Here is a 25,855-nt window from a genome sequence, read left to right on the forward strand (position 1 = left end):
GTGTCTCCAGAGGAGACCTGTGCTCTCCTGCAGCATCTTGGTTTCTGACCGATGGATCCATGTATGTGAGAAGGTATGGCGGCAAAAATCCTAGCCTGGAATGTAGTCTCAGCGGTAATATGATGTTAGTTTGTGTAGTCATTTGACTCGTTGGGTCTAAATAGTCTATCTGTGAAGTGGGTGAGCTTGAATTAAGTGATTCTCAACATTACTTTCAATTTCTCTCCTAATTGTGCCATGCTTGGAAATTGTGTTCCTAGAACTCTCTTTTATGTATTATTATTATTACTGTCTTGCTTTTTCTGAAATCTTACATCAGTATCTTTTGTGTCCTTTAGGGTGGAGTCAGTGGGTTGACTGGAGAGCTGGAATTTGGAGAAAATGGAGGCAACCCCAATGTCCACTTTGAAATTCTTGGAACTAACTATGGAGAAGAGCTTGGCCGAGGCATTCGCAAAGTAAGACCAGAAACTTTGATAAATATGCTTTTCCTGTGGTAACTATGGTTTTGTTTGATTGTCTTCATACAGTATACACTACAATTTCTATTGTGGTTTGAAAGAGAAGAAAGGGAGAGAATTAGGCATTTAAATGACCTTAAGTTCTTACCAGAAGTATTCATCCATGAATTCTATTTATGCCTTAGAATAATTGAAAGGACAAAAGGTACAGTAATCGGATGGTTTCTTTGGGAACTAGCATAATCTTTCATTCATTATAATAATTTTATAAAGTATTGAATTTACTATTTACACAATACATAGCTGCTTGGTTTTTAACTTGTAACATGCATAAAGTCAGAAAAAAGACTGAAATTCTACTATAAAACTGTGACATTTCTGTATTTCAACTACTGTATGTGTCATGCATAAGTAGAAAATGGCTCACAGGATCGGAGCTCTTGTTATATGCTCAGATTGCATGTAAGAAGAAGCTGAGTGCAATAGCGGATGTTTTATGAATTACTAGAACAATAACTTTCTCGAGGAGAAATATAAAAGCCTCTGGAGAAATGACTTCTATAGTTTGAATTTGCCATTTTTATATGTTTGTGGTAGGGAAAAGCCCAAGGTAATCCAATCTGCATACAGAGTTCATAACTATAAATTTCCAAGTGTATAAAGTTGCTGCATCAAGAGTTAAAAGGCTCTTCAGTAGGCGTTTCTTTCCAATGTTGAGGTACAGGATGCAGAGAAACTTAGACCAAACTAAGTTAGGAGTTGATCTAATCAGCAATAAAAACCTCTCAGTATATTTATGCTGGATGAGTTGAAACTGTCTTAATGTGTTTTTAATTATTGTTTTATAGTGAAGCATAGCAAATGTAGAGAGCTGCAAAAAGATACAAAGATAGTTTAGTGAATTATTTTAAATGAAACAACTATTACTATGGTCAAGAAACAGAACATATCAGATATTCTAAACGCCCTGGTATACTTCATTCCCAAACTCCTTATGAGTGGTATAACTAATTAGTCTGAATTTTATGATACTCATTTTTTTACAGTTTTAAATATAATTTTATTACCTGTATATGCATCTACTGTGGTCTGTTTCTACCTTCAGTCTATTATCAACACGGCTCTTATGACTTGCTTGGCTAATTCTTGGACGTGTATCTTGGGTGTGTCTAGTCCTTACTTGTTCATGTACTGTAGGTTTTGTATCCAGGGGTGGAATAGCTGCACTACGAGAAAGCATATCTTGGTGTTCACTAGGTAACCTCAAAGCCATTTTCACAGAGATTTACCAACTTACATATCACTACTGGGGAAATGAGTTCTCATTGTCCAATGTTCTCACCAGGTTTTGGTTTTGTCAGACTTTTAAATTTTTATTAAGCTATTGAATATATAATGATCTATCCTAATGGCTTTAATTGTTATTTCCCTGATTATTACAATGTTCTGGCATGCTTTCCTGTAACTTTTGGCTGTCTTCACATTTTTTGCTTTTGTTTTGTTTTAATCATCACCCAAGAATAAGTTTTTGTGGATTTTTAGAGAGAGAGAGAGAGAGAGAGAGAAACATTAATGTGAAAGAAAAACATAGATTGGTTGCCAATCAAACCTGCAACCTAGGCATGTGCTCTGACTGAGAAATGAACCCACAACATCTGGGTGCATAGGACCAACTGAGCCACCTGGCCAAGGCAGATTTATTTTGGGGTTAATTGCCAGTTCTAGTCTTTTGGCCATTTTCTACTAGGTTGTCTGTTTTATAATTAGTTATAAGAATTATGTATATATTTTGAATATGAATCTATTGGTATTTATGTTGTAAATAGTCTCCTCTCTGTGTATTTATTTTCATTTCATTCATAGTACCTTTAAATTTAGCAGAATCATGAATTTCCTTCCTTATGAGTATTGCCATTTAGTCCTATTCAAGAAATCATGTCCTACTGCCAGTCATAAAGGCAGTATTATACTCAATTATATCTCAAAGGCTTTTTACTTCTGCCTTTTATATTGAAGTCTTTTGTCTATCTGAATTTTTTAAAAAATATATGGAAAAGGAATTAGTATAATTTCACTCTTTCATATAGAAACTTGCTTACTTGTTTTTATAGAGATTTAATTTAAATACAATAACATGCATTACACTTTGAAGTGCGCAGAAGCGTTCAGTGGTTGCGTCCACCCAGATGGAGTCGGAGAACACTTCCCTCCCTGAGGAAGTCCCACTGTTCCTACCTCCACTCTTAGCAACAGAGACTTCTGCCTGGTCTGGGTTTTCATAAAAATGAGTAATGTAGGACACACTCATTTGTATCTTCTTTCTCTTAACATTTATTTTGTAGATACATTCTTATTTTCACTAATTTTTTTTACTTATATTGCTCAGTGGTATTCTATTATATAAATATTATATAGTACCTTTTAAAATTTATTTTCTGTTTCTCACCACAAGAAAAAAATTATAACTATACAATGCTGTTTTTCTTGTGGCCAAATTTCTCAGTTGTTGTTTATCTGAACATGTCTTTATTTCATCTTTTTTTCCCGTGAGTATATTCCCCTAGACATACAATTCTAAACTGCTCATTGTATTTTTTTCTGCACATCGATGACATCAGTGCATTGGCTTTGGCTTCAGGGTTGTGGTTAGAAGTTGGCTGTCTGTCGAAATGCCCATTTTTGCCAGTCATCTACCTTTTCTCTGATTGATTTTAAGATTTGTCTTTGTTTTTATATTTCTGTATTTTCACTCTCAGGTACACAGTTTTGGCAGATCGATGAAGGCAAAACTTGGTTAGTCAGTGTGGGATTTATGATGACTGAAAAACCAATGCTGAGTATCTGGTGCTGCCCTAAATTCATGAACATAGACCGTATCCAAAATTACCATTAATTTATAGAGAATTTCAAAACTATTAGGGGAAGTCTGTGTTAGGCCCAATTCTTTGTCTTTAATTTTATTTATTTAGTAATGAGAAAACAGCTACATTTGTGTAGAATAAGATGGAAACAGAATAATTAACATAATTGACATATAATTATATAATAAGTTTAGTATAAATGTAATTGAAGGTTCAGAAAATGAAATTATTCATGTTTTTATAACAAAGTAATATATCTTTCTTTGAAGCTTTTGTTACTTAATTACTTGCCAAATGATATTATAAAACCCTTTTCACCTCATATTGTGAAATCAGGATTAGTACCTAATGTTCCCTATATTGAAACAAGGGGGAAAAAAGACTTCTGTACACATTAAGGTATACATACACAAATGATTTCATTTGCAGATAGGACCTAACAGTGGTTCTCAACCTTCCTAATGCCGCAACCCTTTAATACAGTTCCTCATGTTGTGGTGGCCCCCAACCATAAAATTATTTTCACTGCTACTTCATAACTGTAATTTTGCTACTTTATGTCTTAGGGCACCCCTGTAAAAGGGTCATTCGACCCCCAAAGGGGTCACAACCCACAGGTTTAGAACCACTGAGTCCTATACTATTACAAACAAAAACTCTTTATGCAAGTATTAATTCTTTACAAAACCCTCCTGTATTTTCATTCCATTCTACTCCCAATGATTATCCTCAAGTTTATGTAAAATCATTTCGCACCATGTTCTTTCTTCCAATATCTTTTGTGTGAACTATCCCATGTAATGCTATTATCAATTTTCCTAAAGCCTTATGATCCTAATACGTCCTTATTTTACAAAAACACTTATTCCAGTTCCATAATTAGATATGTATACACAAGCATAATAATGATTGTCTTCATATAGTAATAGAAGCTTAGAAGAGTTTCAAGACATAGCCGAGGATCAGCAATGTCACAGAAAAGCAGTAACATAAAGACATAAAGAGCGTCTGATGAACTTCAGAACTCAGTAACTGAGGAGACACAGCAGAGCAAATGGGTTAGCTGTGTAGCTGCTAATGTTAGACTGTACAATTTCCTGTTGTGTTACTTAAAACCAAATTTAAGTAACATGTTACTAAGCTCATAAGTAGGCATGGCCTATATGAGTTAGTAATGTGGCATATTCAGAAATGAACTTGGTACATCAAAAGATGTTGCATTAACTGTCATTTATGAGAGAAATCTCAGCTGAGTAGTAATGTCAGATGTTTAAATAACAAGTTGAAAATAAAAAGGGAGGCGATATGTAGAAGTAGGAAGGGTATATGCCATATTAACCTGTTTGGCTATAAGAATGATTATTACATTGCTTCATGAAATTGAAAGGGTGAACTTGCAGAACGTTAAAGACAGGAGTATGTTTGATGCTCACAGACTGAGCCTAGAAAAGAGGGAGAGAAAGAAGTAAAGGAAAGACACCTGATAATGTATAGAGGACTAGGAGAAAGAGGGAATTGGATCTAGATTTAGATGGAGTGCCTAATCTTGGCCACTGGAGGACATAGTTTTCCAAAGTGATGGCATGGAGGGCAGGGAGTAAGGGAAAAATGGTGTAAATGTACACAAGCCTTGTTCTGTGGTGTCAGGAAGTTAAGGGGATTAAGACATATGTTATCTTTTCTTGGAGAAAGGAGAGGTGAGATTATCTGCTAAGAGGGAAGTTGTAGCAGAAAACATTAAAGATAATGAGATTGAATACATTTTGAAATAGCTGCTGTGGCAAACAGGAGAGAGCTAATTGGGGAACATGCAAAAATTGCCAGGTAGGGTTGGCTCATATGAGGTTAGAGATGAAAAATTCATTGTATCACTAACCTACATGGTTGTATATTTTCGTCTAGCATCAATCAAAGAGTAAAATGAATTTGACTTAATGTAGAGTTGGAATTTCATCAGATTGTTGTTTTTGAACCAATATAATGGGGTGGTGAGGGCAAGGATATTGACAGGAGAATGGTGGAGTGAGGAAGCGTGAAATCTAACTTGGGCATGAATGGTGAGGGAGACAGGTGGAGTCTCAACAACAGGAAGAAAGTAAGGCTCACGAGAATCAAGACATCAGTAGGTCAGAAGAGCCTGTCTTTTTTTTTGGAGGGGGATATTAAATGAGAGACTTTCAAAGCCAGAAAGCTTTGTTAGTAAGTAAGGGACATCATGATTCAAATGGTGAATGGGGTCCAGAAACTAAAAAAGTCATGTTGAGAGGGTGTCAGGAGTGGGCTTCATGTAGCCTGCTAAAGGCAGTGTAGTTCCCAAAACAACGTAGTTGCTTCATTCTGCTGTGAATTCAAATTCCGTACTGTGTTACTTATGTGATTCATTGTCAACTGAATGGCATTCAGTTGACAATGAATCACATACTCCACATTATGTCTATTTTATTCTTATGTAATGTTAAAGAACTCCTGTAAGTATTTGTTTATGTTTCTAGGTCCTAACTCCCAAACTGGACTGAAACACTCAGTACACTGGCATTGTGCAGATGTTTTGTGAAAGGTGCCCTAAATATTTACTTTATAGTATCTTTTACATTGTAGCACTCACAATTTTTTTCTATTTTTGTTATAAATTTCTGAAGCATTTTTAACTTTTAAATATTCATTTGTTTTATAACATGTTTTTCTAACAAAATAAAATTTTAATTAATTACTGAATTTACAAAACTCCAAATCTAGCTTTCAAGTAATTTTGAGAGTACTATAACTTTGTTTGTGAATTGCCAACTCCATTTATAAATGGGGCCTTTTTTTTTTTTTCCATATGACCATTAACACACACACACACACACACACACGCACACGCACACGCACTTACATACATAATGTCTTCAAGGATACTTACCAAGGAAAAGCATTGACATGCAAATAATGACAGGAGTTACTAGATGTGTGTCCAAAGTTAAGTTTCCACTCCCAGTATCTCCATGTCTCAAAAAGAGTGAAAGGCTTCCCAACTGATAAGTTGTCAAGCTGACAGTATTTGTTCTGCTGCCATTTGCGAGGTGTGTGCAATGCCATAGTCTTATCTCCTCCAGCAGGGATACTGTCGGCCCTCATAAACTAAGGAGGGTTTTGTCTGCTTAGGATTTTAGTGCAGATTGACCAAGTCCCAAATGTTGGACTAGTCTCGTCTATCTTGGCATTGTATGAGTGGAGGTTTCATTTTTCTGAGTTTGGCAAGAATGTGAAAAGGATTACTTAATTTTCACTGATGCGAATCAAAACAAGAGATATCCTGCTTTGATATTTTCTGCATGTTCTTTTACTTTAATGTAAGGTGGTGTTTCATTCAGTAGATGATGTGTTCAAGGTGTCAGACACTATCCTTGAAGATAAATTCAGGTGAACCTCAAAGCCAAATTTCGAAATTATCAAGGTTTTCTATTTCTTTAAACTTTCTCCAAAAATATGGTTATTCCAGTTTTTGTTCATCACAATAAAAATTGCCAAGAAGAAAAATATTTTAAATAATAGCATTCTGTACAACCTTTGGAAACTAAAATTATTAGAAGATATAAAAAATAAATATTTAATTTAAAGGATCAGTTTCTGTTTTTTCTTAGCAGGGGAATTTTATACAATAGTTTGTTTGTGTTTGTTTTTGTTTTTTCTCTATGTGTCTTTGTTTTGTTTGGCTTTGCCAATGCCATTCACTTTTTACTATGAAGACTAAGTTCTAGCATTAAAATTTAACACTCTAAACATAATGTCTTTGAACTTTATCATTAATAGGAAAATATGGCCTGGAAAAGAGATTAAAACTGGTTTCTCAGCCAATCTTAATTGCATAGCAATGCTTAGTATCTTCATAAAATGGTTTTCTTATGTAAGCTGATGAAATAAAATGGTACAGCAGAGATATTCTAGCTCCTAGGTATAATTGTTTTTCAGATAGATTTAGAATTTTTACTCAAGTTCTCCAACATTAAGTTTACAAATCTATAGCTTTGCATTCTTGGAACAATCTAATTGCAAAAGGTATTTTTAATGAACTGAAATATTTTACTGCCTTGTACTTAGAGGAAAAACCAGCCTAGCCTTCAAATGGCCAATGATTAAATATTGTATGGGTTTTCTTTAACACTGTATTTGTATTCTGATTTTGCGATATCTAAAATAGCATTTACTTTTGATATTACCCCGCTTTATGTTTCTTTATAGCACTTTCTGTACACTGAAATTATGCATTCATATAATTATATATAGAAACCTTATATATGTGTATATATATACATATAAATATAATAAATTTACTTGTGTATGGTCTGTCTTTTCTATTACAATGTAACTCCATGAGACAAGAATGCTTGTTCCTTGCCATATCTTCCAATGCATAATCTATAGTAGATGCTTATTAAATATTTGAATGTATTAATGAATACATTTTTATACTGACTTAAAAACCTGCAATATTTTTCACTACATCTATAAGTGTAACAGCCATGTTTTTTCTTTATTCAAGTGAAAAATAATAAAATCTATAGCTTTGCATTCTTGGAACAATCTAATTGCAAAAGGTATTTTTAATGAACTAAAATATTCATTATATGTGGACAAAAATTAATTGTGGGCATACCACATTTGAATGAGAGTGTGTAATTATAGCTTTTCATTCATTGTATCCTCATGCTTAGCACAGTTGGCCATTTGGTCACCAAAAATATAATTAATTATTTTAATGGTCATTAAATAAGATCATGTGTAATTTCTTTGCAGGTATTCACAGAGGATAGGGAAGTAATTTATTGATTATTTCAAACAAATAGATTGATTATTCTAAGTACCTACAATAGTGCAGGCTCAATAGGAATTATTGTTATTTGTAATTCAAGATCATTTCTAACTAGTAGGCTAGGTTTAATATGTTTAATGAGAAACATTGCTTAGCCTTCGCTGTCAGACACACCTGGGATGAAATTCGGACTCTGTTACTAACTTACTGTGTGATTTTAGGTCTTCTAAGCCCAATGAGTTTCAATTTCTTTATCTATAAAATGTGGATAATATTACCACCCCTGAAGATTGTGTAACGATTAAGTGAAATTATGTTTGTAGGTTACATAATGAGGGATAATTAAAATAATACTAATTTGCAAATGGACAATAATTTCTATCAACATTTTGCCAACACAAGAAAGACAATCTAGTTGCTATGCTGACTAGAAATTGCTCTGTGAGGTGGAGAAAGTAATTTAATTGTAGGTGTGATTGACAGAGCCTTATACTGTACACAACAGTCACAGTAACAGTAGGAAGCATTACCCTTTTTTGTTTTGTTTAATGTTCTTTTCGACTCTAAAAAAAATTTTAATCCTCATCCAAGGACTTTTTTTTTTTTAAATTTATCTTCCGATAGAGCGGGAGGGAGAGAGAAACATCGATGAGAGAGAGAAACATTGATGTGAGAGAGACACATCAACTGGCTGCCACCCACGTGACTCCAATTGGGGCCAGGGACAAACTGCAACTGAGGTACGTGCCCTTAGTGGGAACCGAATCCGGTACTCTCTGGTCTGTGGGCTGATGCTCTAACCACTGAACAAAACTGACCAGGGCTTGACTAAAATTTTGCAAGTCTCTCAATCAAGACTTGGAAGCATCTAAGTTTGATGGGCAGCAAATAGCAGAGGATCTAGTGGTCAGTATAGTCTGCATTAACCAAGTCTTTATAACTAAGCCTGTTGTTAGAAAATTTGCCATCCTTATTCAGTGTCATATTTCTACCTTGTAGTAAATGCTGTAAATTGACAATATGATGTGAAAACAACAGCTTTGTTTTCTTCCACCCTCCTTTATATATAATATATGATGATGATAAATTTAGCTCTATCTGCTTTCATTTTGGTCTTCAAGAACATATTTTGTACCACAAAGTCATATGACAGTGAACTTAGTACTTTATAAGATATCCGATATGTTAGACACTCAAAATTCTTGACCCCAGCAGGCTCCGATGGGTAGGGAGACTGTGCACTTTTGAGGAGTGTATCCTGCGCCCTGGATTGTTTCTGCTGCAAAAGGAGCCCATCTGCTCTTAGTACATAGATGAGAAAATGGTGGCTGTATCCAGTGAGGTTTAGAGTTTCTCTGACCTTCCTGGAAGAGTTAGCTTCTGTTGAGATGACTTCTGAGGTAGTCCTACTCCAGGCAAGCAGCATTCACTGCCTGTGGGAGAGAAAAGAAACTATCTCTATGGTAGATGGGATGATACTGACTTCTCCAGTGTGGGGCACAGATGCCCGATAGAGTACAATTCCAGTCCACATTTTGACAAAATGTGGTCCTAGAAGGACTACAAAATCCAGATTGTTTGCTTGGTGTGGATTACTTTAACACTTTTGAGGAAAGGGTTTATTGTGAGGAAATGTAGTTGCTATTGAAACACAGACTCTCAAATGTTTACAGACATGTATGTGCTCATAAAGAGACCAAAGGAGTCTGTGGTTCATCTCTAGTCCACAAGCTGATCATTGATTAGATTAAGAATTCAAGATTATACCTGATTCAGAGGAGACAAGGTTCACTTTCCTTCCGACTTTACTGGGCATTATGCATTGTAGTTCACAGTAGAATCTATCTTACCTGACCTCAGACACACACCACCCCGCCCCCCCACAGAGAAACTTCAGACCAGCTCAGATTTACCTAGGCAAAGTGGGGTACTTACCATTCACTGAACATTCCCATTTCTAGTTTCAGCCACAAGGAGGATTAATAATAATACCAGAACAATAATCATTAAAGCAATCTAAATTAGAATACACAGCATTAGAAATATTTGCTCATATGTGAACTTTGGGAAGATCTCATTGTTGTGATTGAACCTCAAGGGGCAGATATCAAATGTTTATTTCAAAGAGGTTGAATGAACAGGCAGGCAATGGCAGGAAGGGGTCACATAGCAAGTCATCTGACCATGAATGTTAGAAACTCACAACAGACTAATTTGTTATGCAGTGACAGTCCTGATATGGTAAATTCAATTAAGTTATAATTCCAGGGTCTTGTTATCGGACTTCCAATCATCTGTTTTTTTCTCTCCTCTGAGTCTGTTAGAATATTTGATGTCTTTCTTATTTGCCCAGGCTTCTCTTACTCCTTCAGTGAATTACACATTCTCCTCCTACAGAAACTAGGTTTTAAACATTGGAATGATTATAAAAAGTTATAAGGTTAAGGCACATAATCTCACCAAATTTGCTAACTTTTACAACTCATTTGTTTGGGGCCTTCCATTTACACTAATGAATATTGTGTTCATATCCCTGATGAATAATTGAAACTGTAATCATGGTTTTTGGTGACAACTGATAGTGTTGCCTCCTTCCTGTCTTTTTTTTCCCCATTAATTTTACTTTCCTCTGTGACCAGACACCTGACCCACTAAAGTAGTCAGACATCATTAAGACACTAGTCCTAATTAAGCGGTTCCATTTTCCAGTGACTGGAAAATGAAGAGATAGATATTTGTTCATTTGTTTTGAATAGAAACACTGTTATTAAGAAAAACTCTTTTGAGACTTTGGGATGGCTTGGATGTATAAACTATTGCCCCCTTTTAAGTTTCTGTTATTAATGTAGATACCGCTTACTCCAAGGTTTTCTTCTTGACAAAAAGGTGGTATGCTGCAAGAAAACAAGTAGCACAATTTGTTGCATTTCCAAGGAGCAGAAACAACTGATTTGTATGCTAAAAGGAGTATGTTGATAGGGCTGAAAAAGAGAAATGTGCTGTTTTGCAACTGATCTTCATCCACCAACAGCATGGAGACTATTAACCTCTGGTTGTGACAGCATGTTTCTGATTATACTCCTGGTTTTGGGGGGAGGGTAATCAAATGTAGAGTACTTTTACTGGGACCTTAACCCCATAGAAACTATTCATGAAAATGTCCTTATATATCTGATGGTAAATATTTTTGAAAATTAACTTTGCCTTTCTTTGAAAATGTGTACAACTCTATGATTCTGTACACAATAAGAATTTATTTCTAACCTTAAAAAATAAAAATAAAATGTGTCTTCTCTAAATTAGTTACATAGTTCTGTATTTAAATGTTTCATGTTTTAAAATATCTTTGTAGTTGTTTAGATTGGTGTTCTAAGATAATGAGGTTATGGATTCTTGGTATTGTTAGTTTTTTTTATGTTTTCTTACATTTTCCAAATTTCTGCAAAGAGAATATAATACTATTATAATCCAAAAAAATTAAAGTTTCATTTTAAAAGTTAATTTTGCAAGTTTTCCTTTTAGTCAGAGGGAAACGATTTCTGAGAGTTTAACAGAAGTATGTCAGGAGTTTACACTTTTAGGAGAACATTTTCTTTCTTGCAATTTGAAAGAGCGTCTGCTCTCTAGACCAAGCATTCTGTGATTTTAAAATTCTAATACTGATTGCATTTATAAGCATTCTGAAGTACAACTTTTTTAAATTAGCAAAACAAATCATTTTATTTATTTCCATATACTATGACAATAGAATATACAATTTATATGTCATATTATTTGAAGCAGCACTGTATTATGTTGAATTTATTTGTAGCCTTATTTATTAAATATTCTAATACCTAAAGTAATTTTGCAGTTTAGTAATTTTACATAAAGTAATAAGTCTCAATATTTTGCTATAACTACAACATTTTTTAATGTATTATATGTGTCTTTACATGTATTCCTTTGAACGTGAAGGTTTGAAACTAATAAGTCTGAAAAAGAATCCCTAAGAATTATATATTTACTTGTTCAAAATTAAAAACTTAATATTGATACTTTTCCCCATAAATTTTAGGTTACTTTGATTTTATGAATAAATTATGAATATAAAATAATTTATAATTAAATACTTTTATTAGCAATAAAAGTCATATTAAAATATAAATGTCCACATTGTTCCTTTTATATCCAGAGATTAGTAGTCATGTTAAATCCAAATGTTTATTAACCATTAAAAAGTCTGCCATTAAAGAAGTAATAAAGAAAGATTTATTGAAAACAAAAATAGCCTATGACTTGTTCTTACTCTGGTCTTCAGTTCCCAGAGGCACTTAAATTATCTATCTGTCTATCTATCTATCTATCTATCTATCTATCATCATCATCTATTTATATATATGTATATGTATATATACATATATACACACATATATGCATATATATACATATACATATGTATATACACACACACACACACACATATATATATACATATATATATGATCTCAATTTGGTCATATTTGGGAATTCTGATGGAGAATTTTTCAAAGGGGTTAAATATTTTTTATTAAAAAATAAAGCCGTATTATTACTATCAATTTTTATGTTTATGCAACTTAAATGTTGCTGATATGTGTTCCTAGAGTTATGCTATTTACTCTGCTTTCCTTTCCTTCTGGAGGCTACAAGTGGCTTGTTTGTTTGGTTGGTTTTTACTTAAATTTTCAGCATTTTCACCAGGGTCTTAAATGTTTTTTCAGTAAATTCTCTATGGATATAATAAATAATCTACTGAAGTTTTGTAGAAAGCTAAGTTTGTATAGAGCTATTTCCAAATGGAAAATAAATGTTTGGAAATGAAGATCCTCTTTTAGTCCTTAGAAACACTTTTATTAATCACAATAATTCAAGTGTAACAAGGAACTTTGATTTTAAATATTGTGTCAATACATTTTATCAGTGTTATTAAACTCCATTATAAGAATGAAATAGCATTTCTGGAATATTTTAAAATAATCCAAAGTGAGAAATGAATCTCACTTTGAAAAGAAGTCTGAAATATCTTGGTTTACTATAGGTTATGCCTTGAAATATTTAATTAACAAAATGAATGCATCTACCTGAATACCATCACTCTGAGAAATTCACTTGATGCTCAAGAGGAGAAAAGTACTTATCTGCTGAAAATGTTTTCAAGCAATTTTTAATCAGCAGCTATGGAAACTTTTATTACCTTGGAGTACCTGAATAAAAGTACTTTTAGTGGGTTTAAATGGAAATGTATTTGAAACCCTTTGCTTGAGAATTTATTTTTTGATTCATTCAACTTTGATATGAATCTATATTCCAAAATGAGATGAGAAATCTTTTAGTCCCAGACTCATGCTTTTCAGAATGTCTGATTGTAGCCATTTGGAGCAATAATATGATTTGAATTCGTGAACTATCATTAAATAGAAGACAATGTCTTTTATGATTGTAGGAAAAAAGTCATATTTCTGTCTATCACATAGAAAGTGGTGTGTTAATGGATATTTTTTCTTCCCAAAGATAATTGGAAACTGGATAATTCTTCTTGGTGCAAACAAAATAATTACAATTCAGGAAGTGAGTGCTCATCCTGTGTGATTTCTCTTTGCTAAAATTCATATATCCATTTTTATTTCATCTTCTTTTCGTTTCTGTGATTCTAGCATTCTCTGTTTCTTACAAACAGATAACATGTTTCTGGGTCCTAGATTTTATTTCTTTCCCAGCTGTTCCATTGGTAATAGATAAATTAATTATACAACAAACTCAGTATATTTTCTTTGTTTCTTACAAACATACCCAAATTTTTCCAAATAGGCACATTTTTTGTGTTGTTGTTTCATCTCAAACTTTTCTGATGGATCACAAATTTAGAAAATAATTAGCAGTCATTTGGTGAAATATCTCTGTCTTATGTATGCAATACTTGAGGTTGTGAATTGAATGGCTTCCCTAAAACTTTTTAGTTTGTTAGAGACACCAAGTCTAGACTTCTAGTTCAATATTTTTTTCACTGCATTATAAATTTGTTTCTCCACAATTCAAAAACTTTGCCTGTTAGAGATAAACAGTAAACATGAGATATCTTCTGTTGTTTTTCTCTTATTATAACTATGGAACCAATCTCTAAATATATTTATAGTTATTTTATAGTTTATTAAAGTCCAAGGGAAAATATATTTTAAAATCTCACAAATAAAAATTATCACATTTTTCTATATAATAACATCAATTCTCATGCTTTTTTCTTGAAAATCCTCATTGTTAAGAAATGGAAATATTGTTGGCTACACTACTCTATCCTACTTTAAATGTTCTTCTGTGATATTTTATGTAATATTTAATTTTAGTATTGTTTTTCTTTCTTTCACCCTGTAGATTTTATTTATGATGGTACAGGTAGTATTTCCATCAATCTTCATGGCCTTTTTTTTTCTTTTTTTTTAAGTATAGCCACATTTTACCATATATATATATTTTATCCTCACTCGAGGACATTTTTCCATTTTTTGTTCAGGTAGAGTGGGAGGGAGAGAGAGGAAGAGAGAGAGAGAGAGAGAAACATCGATGTGAAAGGAACACATCAAGTGGCTGCCACCCACATGACCTACCAGGGCCGGGGACAAACTGCAACCGAGGTACATGCCCTTAGCAGGAACCAAACCCGGGTCTCTCAGGACCGCAGGCTGATGCTCTAACCGCTGAGCCAAACCGGCCAAGGCGACATTTTACCATATTAACTTAACATTCAGTTTTATCTCATTATTGTTAACAGAAGCATATGTTGATTGAAAATAAGTGGGTATGGATAAGAGTCCATTGAAATTTCTGATAAAATATTTTCAAAAATAATTTTAAATTAGATGTTTTATAATCCTGAAAAGACTTTTCAAGTCAAAGCCCTGGCTGGTTTGGCTCGGAGGTTAGAGCATTGGCCCTCGCACTGAAGGGTCATGGGTTCGATTCTGGTCAAGGGCACATGCCTGGGTTGCAGGTTTCCCCTGCCCTGACCAGGGCTGTTTGGGAGGCAACTAATCAACGTGTCTCTCTCAACATCAATGTCTCTCTCTCTCTCTCTCTCTCTCTCTCTCTCTCTCTCTCTCCCTCTCCCTTCTTCCTTTCCATTCTCTCTAAAAAATAAATGAATGAAAACAATGGAAAAAGAAAAATTAAAAAAAAAAAAAGATTTTTCCAGTCAAAATGGGTTTGTTTTTGATGTTACAATGTAGCCAAACAAAAATATATTGAGACTATTATGCCAGTGATTTTTTTGTTTGTTTGTTGTCAAGATGAGATTTGGGTGAGTCATGGCATAGCCAGGGTAGCTCTATATTTAAGAATAAAATCACAGGTCTCTAAAGATCATATAATATCAAACAGTTGTGATAAACATGTTTTTAGTAAGAAGTTAGGTAGCTAGTTAGAGATAGAGATAAATAGGTAGATACCTAGATAAATAGAGGCATAGATAATAGAAAAATGATAGATGATATGGTTATAGATATTATCCACTAGAGAGAACAGAGAAAAATAAACACAACACACACACAGACACACACACACATACACACACACACACACACACCAAACAGCATATACCAAAGACATAGTGTACTAATAATATATAAAGACAGACTTAGGACATATTTTGTGAGCTATGCTATATTCTATACTTTGATAACAGACTTATACACAAATAATTTTGGCACTGCTTTTGATCTTTATGCTTAAGTAGTGTGATAACATATGATAGAGAAATGTAATCATTCTCAACATCCTCATTCATCGAGGTTAATTTGTTCCAGACTCTAGTGGTTGCACCTGGCATTAAAGGGTTCCTGGGGTGCTCAAATACATAGGCCTACAGTCCATATGTACAGTAATTTTAATTGTAATATGGGGTGTATAATTGACTCAGACAACCGAGCATGCGCTAATGTCCTTTTCACTGTCTCAATCAACTTTTTACTGAATATATTTGAAAAAACCGTGATAGAGTGAAGCCACAAAAGTCGAAGTGCAAAGTGGTGAGGGACGACTGTACATGCTTGTACCTTGACCATATAACTTTATTAAAGCAACTAATTTGAAAATAATTTGTTCATTTTGAGGGGAGAAATGCATGTGGGACAAAAAATAGCAGTGGTAGCAGATCAGCAAGTAATTTTACAAATGAATATTAAAGTCAATAATAAGTACAAAATTGAGTTCATTCTGAATTATTTGAAACATAACAAATGATATTGATATGGAGTGTCTAGCATTCTAATCTGATTCATTTGACTTAGTATCAACAATGGACATTACCTCCAAATATAAGACAAATATCAAGAAATCAACAACAGTTTTTATTATCTGATGTCCTGAGTTGGTTATAATAATTTAGAGGTCCTTGAAGAAAATAAATTATAGATACACATTACATTGTTTTCTTTCTGACATTTCTTTATTTGTTGTTTTTTAAATTTTTTTTATCAATTTATTTTTGTTTCAGATGTTTCTCTTTTTTTCCCCATTGACACCCTCCACCCGATCCCGCCCCCACCCCCAGCCCCACCACTGTTGTCTATGTCCATTGGTTACACATACATGCATGTAAGTTCTTTGGTTTATCCCATCCCACCCTCCAGGCCCCTCTTCTGAGCTTTGTCAGTCTGTACCCTACATCTATGTCTCTGGGTCTATTTTGTTCATTAGCTTATTTTGTTCATTATATTCCACTAATAAATGAAATCATGTGATATTTGCCTTTCTCTGATTGATTTATTTCGTTTAGCATAATACTCTCCAGGTCCCTTCATGTTGTCTCAAAGGATAATAGGTTTTTCTTTCTTACAGCTGCATAGTATTTCATTGTATATATGCACCACAGCTTTTTTATCCACTCATCTGTTGATGGATACCTGTGCTGTTTCCAGATCTTAGCAATTGTAAATAGTGCTGCTATGAATATAGAGGTACATATATTCATTCTGATTGGTGTTTCAGGCTTCTTAGGATATATTCCTAGAAGTGAGTTCACTGGGTCAAATGGCAGTTCAATTTTTAATTTTTTGAGTAAACACCATATTCTTATCCATAGTGGCTGTACCAGTCTGCATTCCCACCAACAGCATACTAGAGTACCCTTTTCTTCACACCCTCACCAGCACTTGTGTGATGAATTGTTGATGGCATCCATTCTGGCAGATGTAAGGTGATACCTCATAGTTGTTTTAATTTGCATCTCTCTGATGATTAGTGACACTGAGTATTTTTCATATGTCTCTTGACCATTTGTATGTCCTGTTTAGAGAGGTGTCTCTTCAGGGCCTCTGCCCATTTTTAAATTGGGTTCTTTGTCTTGCTTTTGTTAAGTTGTATGAGTACTGTATATGTTGTAGAAATTAACCCCTTATCTGATGTATCATTGGTAACTATGCTTTCCCATGTAATGTGTTCCTTTTCCATTTTGATGCTTGTTTTTTTTTGTTTGTTTGTTTGTTTTTTGTTTTTTTGTTTTGCTGTGCAGAAGCTTCTTAGTTTGATGTAGTCCCATTTATTCAGTTTTTTCTTGCATTGTATCAGTGAAAATTCTGCTGCATGTGCTATCTGAAATTTTGTTGCCTACATTTTCTTCTAGGATTTTTAAAGATTCTCAAGTCATATTTAAGTCTTTTATCCATTTTGAGTTTATTCTTGTGTATAGTGTAAGTCGGCAGTCTACTTTAATTTTTTTTTTTTTTTTTTTGCATGTAGCTGTCTAATTTTCACAACACCATTTATTAAAGAAGCTGTCTTTACTTCATTGTATGCTCTTGCCACCTTTGTCAAATATAGTTGAGCATAACGTGTTGCATAATTTCTGGGTTCTCTGTTCTGTTCCACTGGTCTCTATGCCTGTTCATGTGCCAGTACCAGGCTGTTTTGATTACAGTAGTTTTGTAGTATAACCTGATATCCAGTACTGTGATCCCTCCTACTTTGTCCTTTTTCAAGATTGCTGTGGCTATTCGGGGTCTTTTTGGGTTCCATATAAACTTTTAGAGTATGTGTTCTAGCTCCATGAAATATGCCATTGGTATTTTAACAGGGATTGCATTGAGTCTATAGAATGCTTTGGGTAGTATGGACATTTTAATGAGGTTAATTCTTCCAATCCATGAACAAGGTATGTGCTTCCACTTTTTTATATCTTCCTCTAATTTTTTCAATGTCCTGTAGTTTTCTAATAACAGGTCCTTGACTTCTTTGGTTAAGTTTATTCCAGGTGTCTTAGTTTATTAGCTGCAATGGTAAATGGGATTTTTTTTTAGTTACTCTTTCTGTCAGTTCATTATTGTTGTATAAGAATGCCATTGATTTATTTTTTTTTTTGTATTATGATATTACTTTTGTTTTAATTTTAATTTTTATTTATTAATTTTTGTTACAGATGTTTCTCATTTTTCCCCCATTGACACCCTCCTCCCCTTCACCCCTGCCCCATCCCTAGCTTTGTTGTCTATGTTCATTGTTCATGCATACATGCATGTAAATTCTGTGTTTATCTCTTCTGCCCCCAACCCCCACTCCTCTGAAGCTTGTCAGTCTGTACCCCACCTCTATGTATCTGGGTTAATTTTGTTCAGCAGTTTGTTTAGTTCATTATATTCCACAAATAAGTGAGATCATGTGATATTTGTCTTTCTCTGTTTGGCTTGTTTTGCTTAGCATAATACTCTACAGGTCTGCTCTGGCCAGATTTGCTCAGTAGTTAGAGCATTGGCCTGCGGTCCAGAGAGACACAGGTTTGGTTCTCACAAAGGGCACGTACCTCGGTTGCTGTTTGTCCCCGGCCTTGGTTAGTCGTGCTGGTGGCAGCCACTCCATGTGTCCTCTTCATGTCGATGTTTTTCTCCCTCTTTCTCTCTCTCTCTCCCAGCCTATCTGAATAAAAAAATGAAAAAATGTCCTTGGGTGAGGATAAAAAAAAAATACCCTCCAGGTCCTTCCATGCCATCTCAAAGAATAAGAGATCTTTCTTTCTTACAGCTGCATAGTATTCCATTGTGTATATGCACCACAGCTTTTTAATCCACTCATCTACTGATGGACTCTTTGGTTGCTTCCAGATCTTAGCTATTGTAAATAGTGCTGCTATGAAATAGGGGTACATATATTCTTTCTGATTGGTGTCTCAAGTTTCTTAGGGTATATTCCTAAAAGTGGGATCACTGGGTCAAATGGCAGCTCAATTTTTAATCTTTTGAAGTAACACCATAGTGTCTTCCATCGTGGCTGCACCAGTCTGCGTTCCCACAAACAGTGTACTAGAGTCCCCTTTTCTCCACACCCTCACCAACACTTGTTGTTTGATGATTTGTTGATGGCCATTGATTTCTTGACATCAATTTTGTATCCTGCTACTTTGCCAAATTCATTTAATAAATCTAGTAGATTATTGATGAGGTCTTTAGGGTTTTCTATGTACAATATCATATCATCTGCAAATAATGAGTTTCACTTTCTCCTTCCCAATTTGGATCCCTTTTATTTTTTCTTCATGTTTAATTGCCATGGCTAAGACTTCCAGAACTATATTTAAAAAGAATGGTAAAAGTGGTCATCCCTGTCTTGTTCCTGTTCTTAAGGGAAGTGCTTTTAGTTTTTGCCCATTGAGTATGATGTTGGCTGTAGGGCTTTCATATATGGCCTTTATTATGTCGAGATATGGTCTCTCATTGCTGAGCTTTTTTATCAGAAATGGGTGCTGGGTTTGGTCGAATGCTTTTCAGTATCTATTAATATAATCATCTGGTATTTACCTTTCATTTTGTTTATGTGGTATATCACATTTATTGATTTGTGAATGCTTTACCAGCCTTGCACCCCTGGAATGAATCCCACTTGGTCATGGTGAATAATTTTTTTGATGTATTTCTGGATCTGATTTGCAAATATTTTGTTAAGGATTTTGGCATCTGTGTTCATTAGGGATATGGGCCTGTAGTTTTCTTTCTTTGTAGTGTCTTTATCTGGTTTGGAAATTAGAATATGCTGGCCTCATAAATGAATTTGGAAATCTTTATTCTTCTTGGATTTTTTGGAATCATTTGAGAAGAATGGGTGTTTGATCTTCTTTCAATATTTAGTAATATTCCCCCATGAAGCTATCCAGGGCTGCGTTTTTGTTTGCTGAGAGTTTCTTGATTACATCTTCAATTTCCTTAGTTCTTATTGGTCAGTTCAAATTTTCTATCTCTTCTCAGTTCAGTTGTGGGAGACTGTGTTTCTAGAAATTTGTCCATTTTGCCTGGATTGTCCAATTTGTTGGCATATAATTGTTCATAGTATTTTTTAATGATCCTTTATATTTCTGTGGTGTCAGTTGTTATTTCTCCTCTTTTGTTTTTGATTTTGTTCATTTGGGTGTTCTCTTCTTGGTGAGTCTGGCTAAGGGTCTATTAATCTTGTTTATTTTTTCAAAGAACTAGCTTTTTTTCATTGATTTTTTGAATTTTTTTTTTCTTATTTCTATGTTGTTTATTTCTGCTCTGACCTTAACTATTTATTTCCTTCTACTCACTCTGGGCTTTTCTTTTGTTTACTTTCTAGTTCTTTAAGTTGTAGGATTAGAAAGTTAATTAGAAGTTTTTCTTGTTTCGTGAGGTAGGCCTGTAGTGCTATGAACTTCCCTCTCAGGACTTCTTTCTCTGCGTCCTACAGATTTTGTGTTGTTGTGTATTCATTTTCATAGGATTCCAGGGAGTTTTTAATTTCTTCCATGATCTCCTGGGTAATCCATTCGTTGTTTAATAACATGCTATTTAGCCTCCATGTATATGAACATTTTTGCATGTTTTTGTTGTAATTGATTTCTAGTTTCATGCCATTGTGATCTGAGAAGATTCTTGATGTAATTTTAGTCTTCTTGAACTTGTAGAGACTTAGTTTGTGTCCTAACATGTGGTCTGTCTTTGAGAATGTCTCATCTGCACCTGAGAAGAATGTGAATTTTGCAGTTTTGGGGTGTAATTCTCTGTATATATCTATTAAATCCATTTGATCTAGTTCATCATTTAGAGTTTCTGTTTCCTTGTTAATTTTTTTCTAAAGGATCTATCCAGTGATGTCAGCGGGGTGTTGAAGTTCCCTGCTAAGATTGTATTGCTGTTGATTTCTTCTTTGAAGTCCTCTAGATGTTTTTTAATGTATTTCAGTGCTCCTATGTTGGGTGCATATATGTTTACCAAGGTTATATCCTCTTGTTGGATAGATTCTTTCAATATTATGTAGTAGCCTTCTTTGTCTCTAGTTATGGCCTTCATTTTGAATGCTACTCTATCAGATATGAGTATTGCTACCCCAGCTTTTTTTTTTTTTTTTTTTCTGTTTGCCTGGAAAATGTTTTTCCATCTCTTAACTTTCTTTTCTTTTTTTTTTTTTTTTTTAATCCTCACCTGAGGACACTTTTCCATTTTCTGCACAGACAGAGTGGGAGGGAGAGAGAGGAAGGAAGAGAGAGAGAGAAACATCGATGTGAAGGGACACATCGAGTGGCTGCCACCCGCACGACCAACCAGGGCCGGGGACAAACTGCAACCGAAATACGTGCCCTTAACGAGAACCGAACCCGGGTCTCTCGGGACCGCATGCCGACGCTCTAACCGCTGAGCCAAACTGGCCAGGGCCATCTCTTAACTTTCAATCTATGTGAGTCTTTTCTTTTAAGGTGGGTCTCTTGTAAACAACATATAGATGAGTTATGCTTTCTTCTCCAGTCAGCTACTCTGTGTCTTTTGAGCAGAGCGTTTAATCTGTTTACATTTAAGGTTATTGTTGATATGTACTTAATTTATTGCCATTTTTGTTTGTTATGGTTATGTTTCTCATCCTATTTCTTCTGCTTATTGCTGCAGTCCTTTTAACATTTCTTGCAGTGCTGGTTTGGTGCTAATATATCCCCTTAGCCTTTTTTGTATGGGAAGTTCTTTATTTCACCTTCTATTTTGAATGATAGCCTTGCTCGAAAGAGTAGTCTTGGATTCAGATCCTTGTTTTTCATTACCTTGATTACTTCATGCCATTCCTTTTTGGCCTCTAGTTTTTTCTGTTGAGAAGTCGCCTGATAGCTTACTGGGGTTCCTTTGAAGGTAACCTGTTGCTTATCTTTTGCTGCCTTTAAGATTCTTTCTTTTTCTTTAATTGTTGACATTTATTTATTATATGTCTTTGTTTGGGCCTGTTTTGGTTCTTCTTACTTGGGGCACTCTGTCCCTTTTGAACTTGTATGCCTTTTTCCTTTACCAAGTTAGGAAAATTTTTGTCACTATTTCTTCAAATATATTCTCTAACCCTTGCTCATTTTCTTCTTCTTCTCACACTCCTATGATGTGGATTTTGTTATATTTAATATTGTCCCACAGTTTTCTTAAGCTGTCTTCCTGCTTTTTAATTTTTTTTTCTTTTTGGTTTTCTGATTGGGTGATTTTTTTCTACCCTGTATTCTACTTCACTGATCTGGCCCTCAGCTTCCTGTACTCTGCTGGTTATTCCTTCCAATGTGTTCTTTATGTCTGCTATGTCATTCTTCATTTCCAATTGTTTAGTTTTCAGTGTTTCTATATCTTTACTAATGTTGTTGAGCTTCCTCATGATTACTACTCTGAACTCTTTCTCTAATATTTTGCTTAATTCTATGTCATTTATTTCTTTTCCTGCAGAATTTTCTCATTCTTTCATTTGGGATTTGTTTTTTTGTCTCACCACTTTGGCTGTTTCAGTGGATTTTGGAGCCTGCCAAATTTTCCCTGTGGGTGTTGGTGTTCTGCTGGTTTTGGCTCCCTCTACTGGGTTTGGATGAGTGGGGGGGGGGGGGGCATGTTAAATGCCACTGTCAAGTCTTACTTTCCTGGGTAGATTTGCAAGCCAAGGAAAGGTTCAGTTATCCTCTAGCTTTTTGCCTGGAGGCTATTAGTCTCAGTTACTTGATGAGCCTTGTGTTGTAGCCCTCAGCTGAATGAAAAATCCCTCAGCTGAAGGAGGATTTCCAGAGGGTGGGGCACCTGATTGCTATCAGACTCAATGTTTATGAGCTCAATTTGCATTTGTTTGGTCTGGACTGGTGGTGTTGAATTCCTGTGGGAGAGGCCATTACTTCTTCTCAGTGGTCTGGGAAGGGGCTCTTTTAGTAAGATAGCTACTGTCCTGTGAGGGAGTGATTCAGCACAAATCTCCTGGTGTCCTCCTGTCCAGCTCTCTCCTGAGCCAGGAGCTCCAGGCTCTCCACACAGTTCCAGTCCAGTCCACCCTCCCTCTGCCTGAGCCCAAGGTGAGTGGCTGTAGCTGATTTGGTGCTTTTTAAAACCCCTGCTTTTCCAGAGGGAAGCACACTCAACTAATACAGCTCTCCACTGCTGCCCATGGGCACCCCACCTACCCTCTCGCCCCTCTGTAGTTTCTACCAGGCTCAACTTGGCATCCTCTTTCTGTCCCTGATTGTGTGGGTTCTCCCCAGGTGCTTTTCAGTTGGTTTTCCCCAATGATTTGTCTTTTTTTTAGTTATATTCCAGTTTGGTTTGGGGAGACGATCTGTGTAGCTTCCATTCACTCCACCACCATTTTCCACCAAGAAAATTTATGCTAAGAAAAATGCCACCTTTATATTATCAACAGCCAGATGAAGAGACATAGGGCACAATTCTAGAACAGAAGAGTGTGTGTCTTTTTGGAGTTTGGGGCCTGGCTCACTGGCACAAACCCTCTCTCTCTCTTTTTTTTTTTTATATATAGAGCTATATTACATTTTAATGAATGATACAATTCAATGCAATGCAATCACATTGTGTTTAAAAATAGTATTGAGTAGAAAATGAAAACCAGTAACATATTGATTAGTCTAGTGATAATAAATTTTTAAATGCTATAATTTAAGAAATAGTCTAAGAATATTTATTGTTAGATTATTACTTTTACAAATATTAAATTATTTTTCTGTGCATAGAAGAAATTTAAACCTACAAGGAATAAACTACAAATATATTTCTTATGTTTTCCCTTACTTAAGAATTCAGTTACTAAAAAGAAGTGTTGTAAAGTATTCTAAAGCACGTTATAATTTTAATGTTATAGGCTACCTTTCATTTTTGATAGCATTTTAGGAATCTTTCTTGCATTATGCAATAAAAATATACTTTCTGAATGATAGCATGGCCCTGCCTGGTAATATCTACTCATTATTTTTGCATTTCCCCAATTTTTTTCTTACTTTAACAAGACAAAGGAATAAAATATAACTTTACTGTTTATTTCTGAGAAAAGAATAGACAATATGAAAATATTTTAATATTATTGAGTATATACATGTATACACACACACACAATTTTGGTAATAATATAATTAATTGCAGATCAAACTTTTAAAAAATATTGTTCTCATGGAAGCATGTAATTCTGGATTAAAAAGATAAAATTTTGTTGTGTTTGAATAATGAAGTCTGCTGTTAATGAAAGGACAGCTAATGAGCCTTAACTAACAAAAATAAATTGTACAGAGATAAAGGCCAAATTTGTCACTTGCAATAAGAACAAAAAAATAGCAATGATAAAAATTTGCAAAATTATTTCTTACAAAAATTTAGGTGAAAATGAACAAAAGATTTTAGTTGGCCACAAGGGCAGATGAAACAATAACACTGAGCCTCGCAAAAAGCTAATCAAATTTACTGAAGTCATTAAGAAAACTATGTTGCAGGAGAAATGCAATGAAGATATTAAAGATTTTTAACATAAAAAATAAGGCACATTAATACATTTCATGTGTTTAATGGTAGCCATATGCAAAAATAAATGATAGTTTATAATATTTTAGGGCTATGTTCTTTTTTTGTTTGTTTTTATTTTTAATCATTTTTTAATTATTATTGATTGTTTTTTAGGAAGGGAGAGAGGGATAGAAACATCTATGTGAAAGAGAAAATTGACCGGCTGCCTCCTGCATGCCCCCTACTGGGGATCAGCCCGCAACCGGAGCATGTGCCCTGACTGGGAATTGAACCAGGACTTCTCAGTCCATGGGATGACACTCAATCCATCGAGCCACCCTGGCCCAGCAGAGGGCCATGTTTTGAATAAAAGACTCAAAGTTATAGGAGACAAATTTGACTTTATGCATGAATCCTTTATGGTAAGATTTGAAAAGCAGCAGGATGATGCTTATATTCACCCAAATATTCTTAACTGTTCACAAGATGACTGATACTTTGTTATTAATTATGCAGTGTCACACATAGACACCAGCTTTTAAAACTTTCAGACTGACAAACCTCAGAGGAGGAGGTTAGGGCGAGGGATAAGACAAACGAAAGAAGTTATATGTAACCAATGGATATAGACAACAATGCTGTGGGTGGGGGGGCCAGATTGGGGGAGGGTGTCTGGGCGGGGGAAAGGATAAACATCTGTAACAAAAATAAATTAATTAAACAATAAAAGGGGAAAAAAAAAGCAAGACAAAACAACGTACTAAAAAATAAAAGAAAGTGCAAATTTTGCCCTTGCCGGTTTGCTCAGTGGTTAGAGCGTCGCCTTGTGGTCCAGAGAGACTCGGGTTCGGTTTCTGCTATGGGCATGTACCTCGGTTGCAGTTTGTCCCCGGCCCTGGTTGGGTCGTGCGGGGTGGCAGCCACTTGATGTGTCTCTCTCGCATCAATGTTTCTTTCTCTCTCTCCCTCTCTCTCCCTCCCACTGTATCTGAACAAAACATGGAA

General features: G+C 34.8%; 1 protein-coding gene across 2 annotated transcripts in view; it reads left to right on the forward strand.

Moving 5' to 3' along the window:
* GRID2 (glutamate ionotropic receptor delta type subunit 2) overlaps window positions 1-25,855 on the forward strand; it is a 1,393,668-nt gene that overhangs the window by 875,337 nt on the left and 492,476 nt on the right. For both annotated transcript variants that reach the window (XM_036259309.1, XM_036259315.1), the window contains one exon: window positions 339-458. In XM_036259309.1, coding sequence (XP_036115202.1) covers window positions 339-458 — 120 coding nt within the window. The remainder of the gene's footprint in view (window positions 1-338; window positions 459-25,855) is intronic.

The sequence above is a fragment of the Molossus molossus genome, unplaced genomic scaffold (assembly GCF_014108415.1).
Source record: "Molossus molossus isolate mMolMol1 unplaced genomic scaffold, mMolMol1.p scaffold_m16_p_1, whole genome shotgun sequence".
Taxonomy (NCBI): domain Eukaryota; kingdom Metazoa; phylum Chordata; class Mammalia; order Chiroptera; family Molossidae; genus Molossus; species Molossus molossus.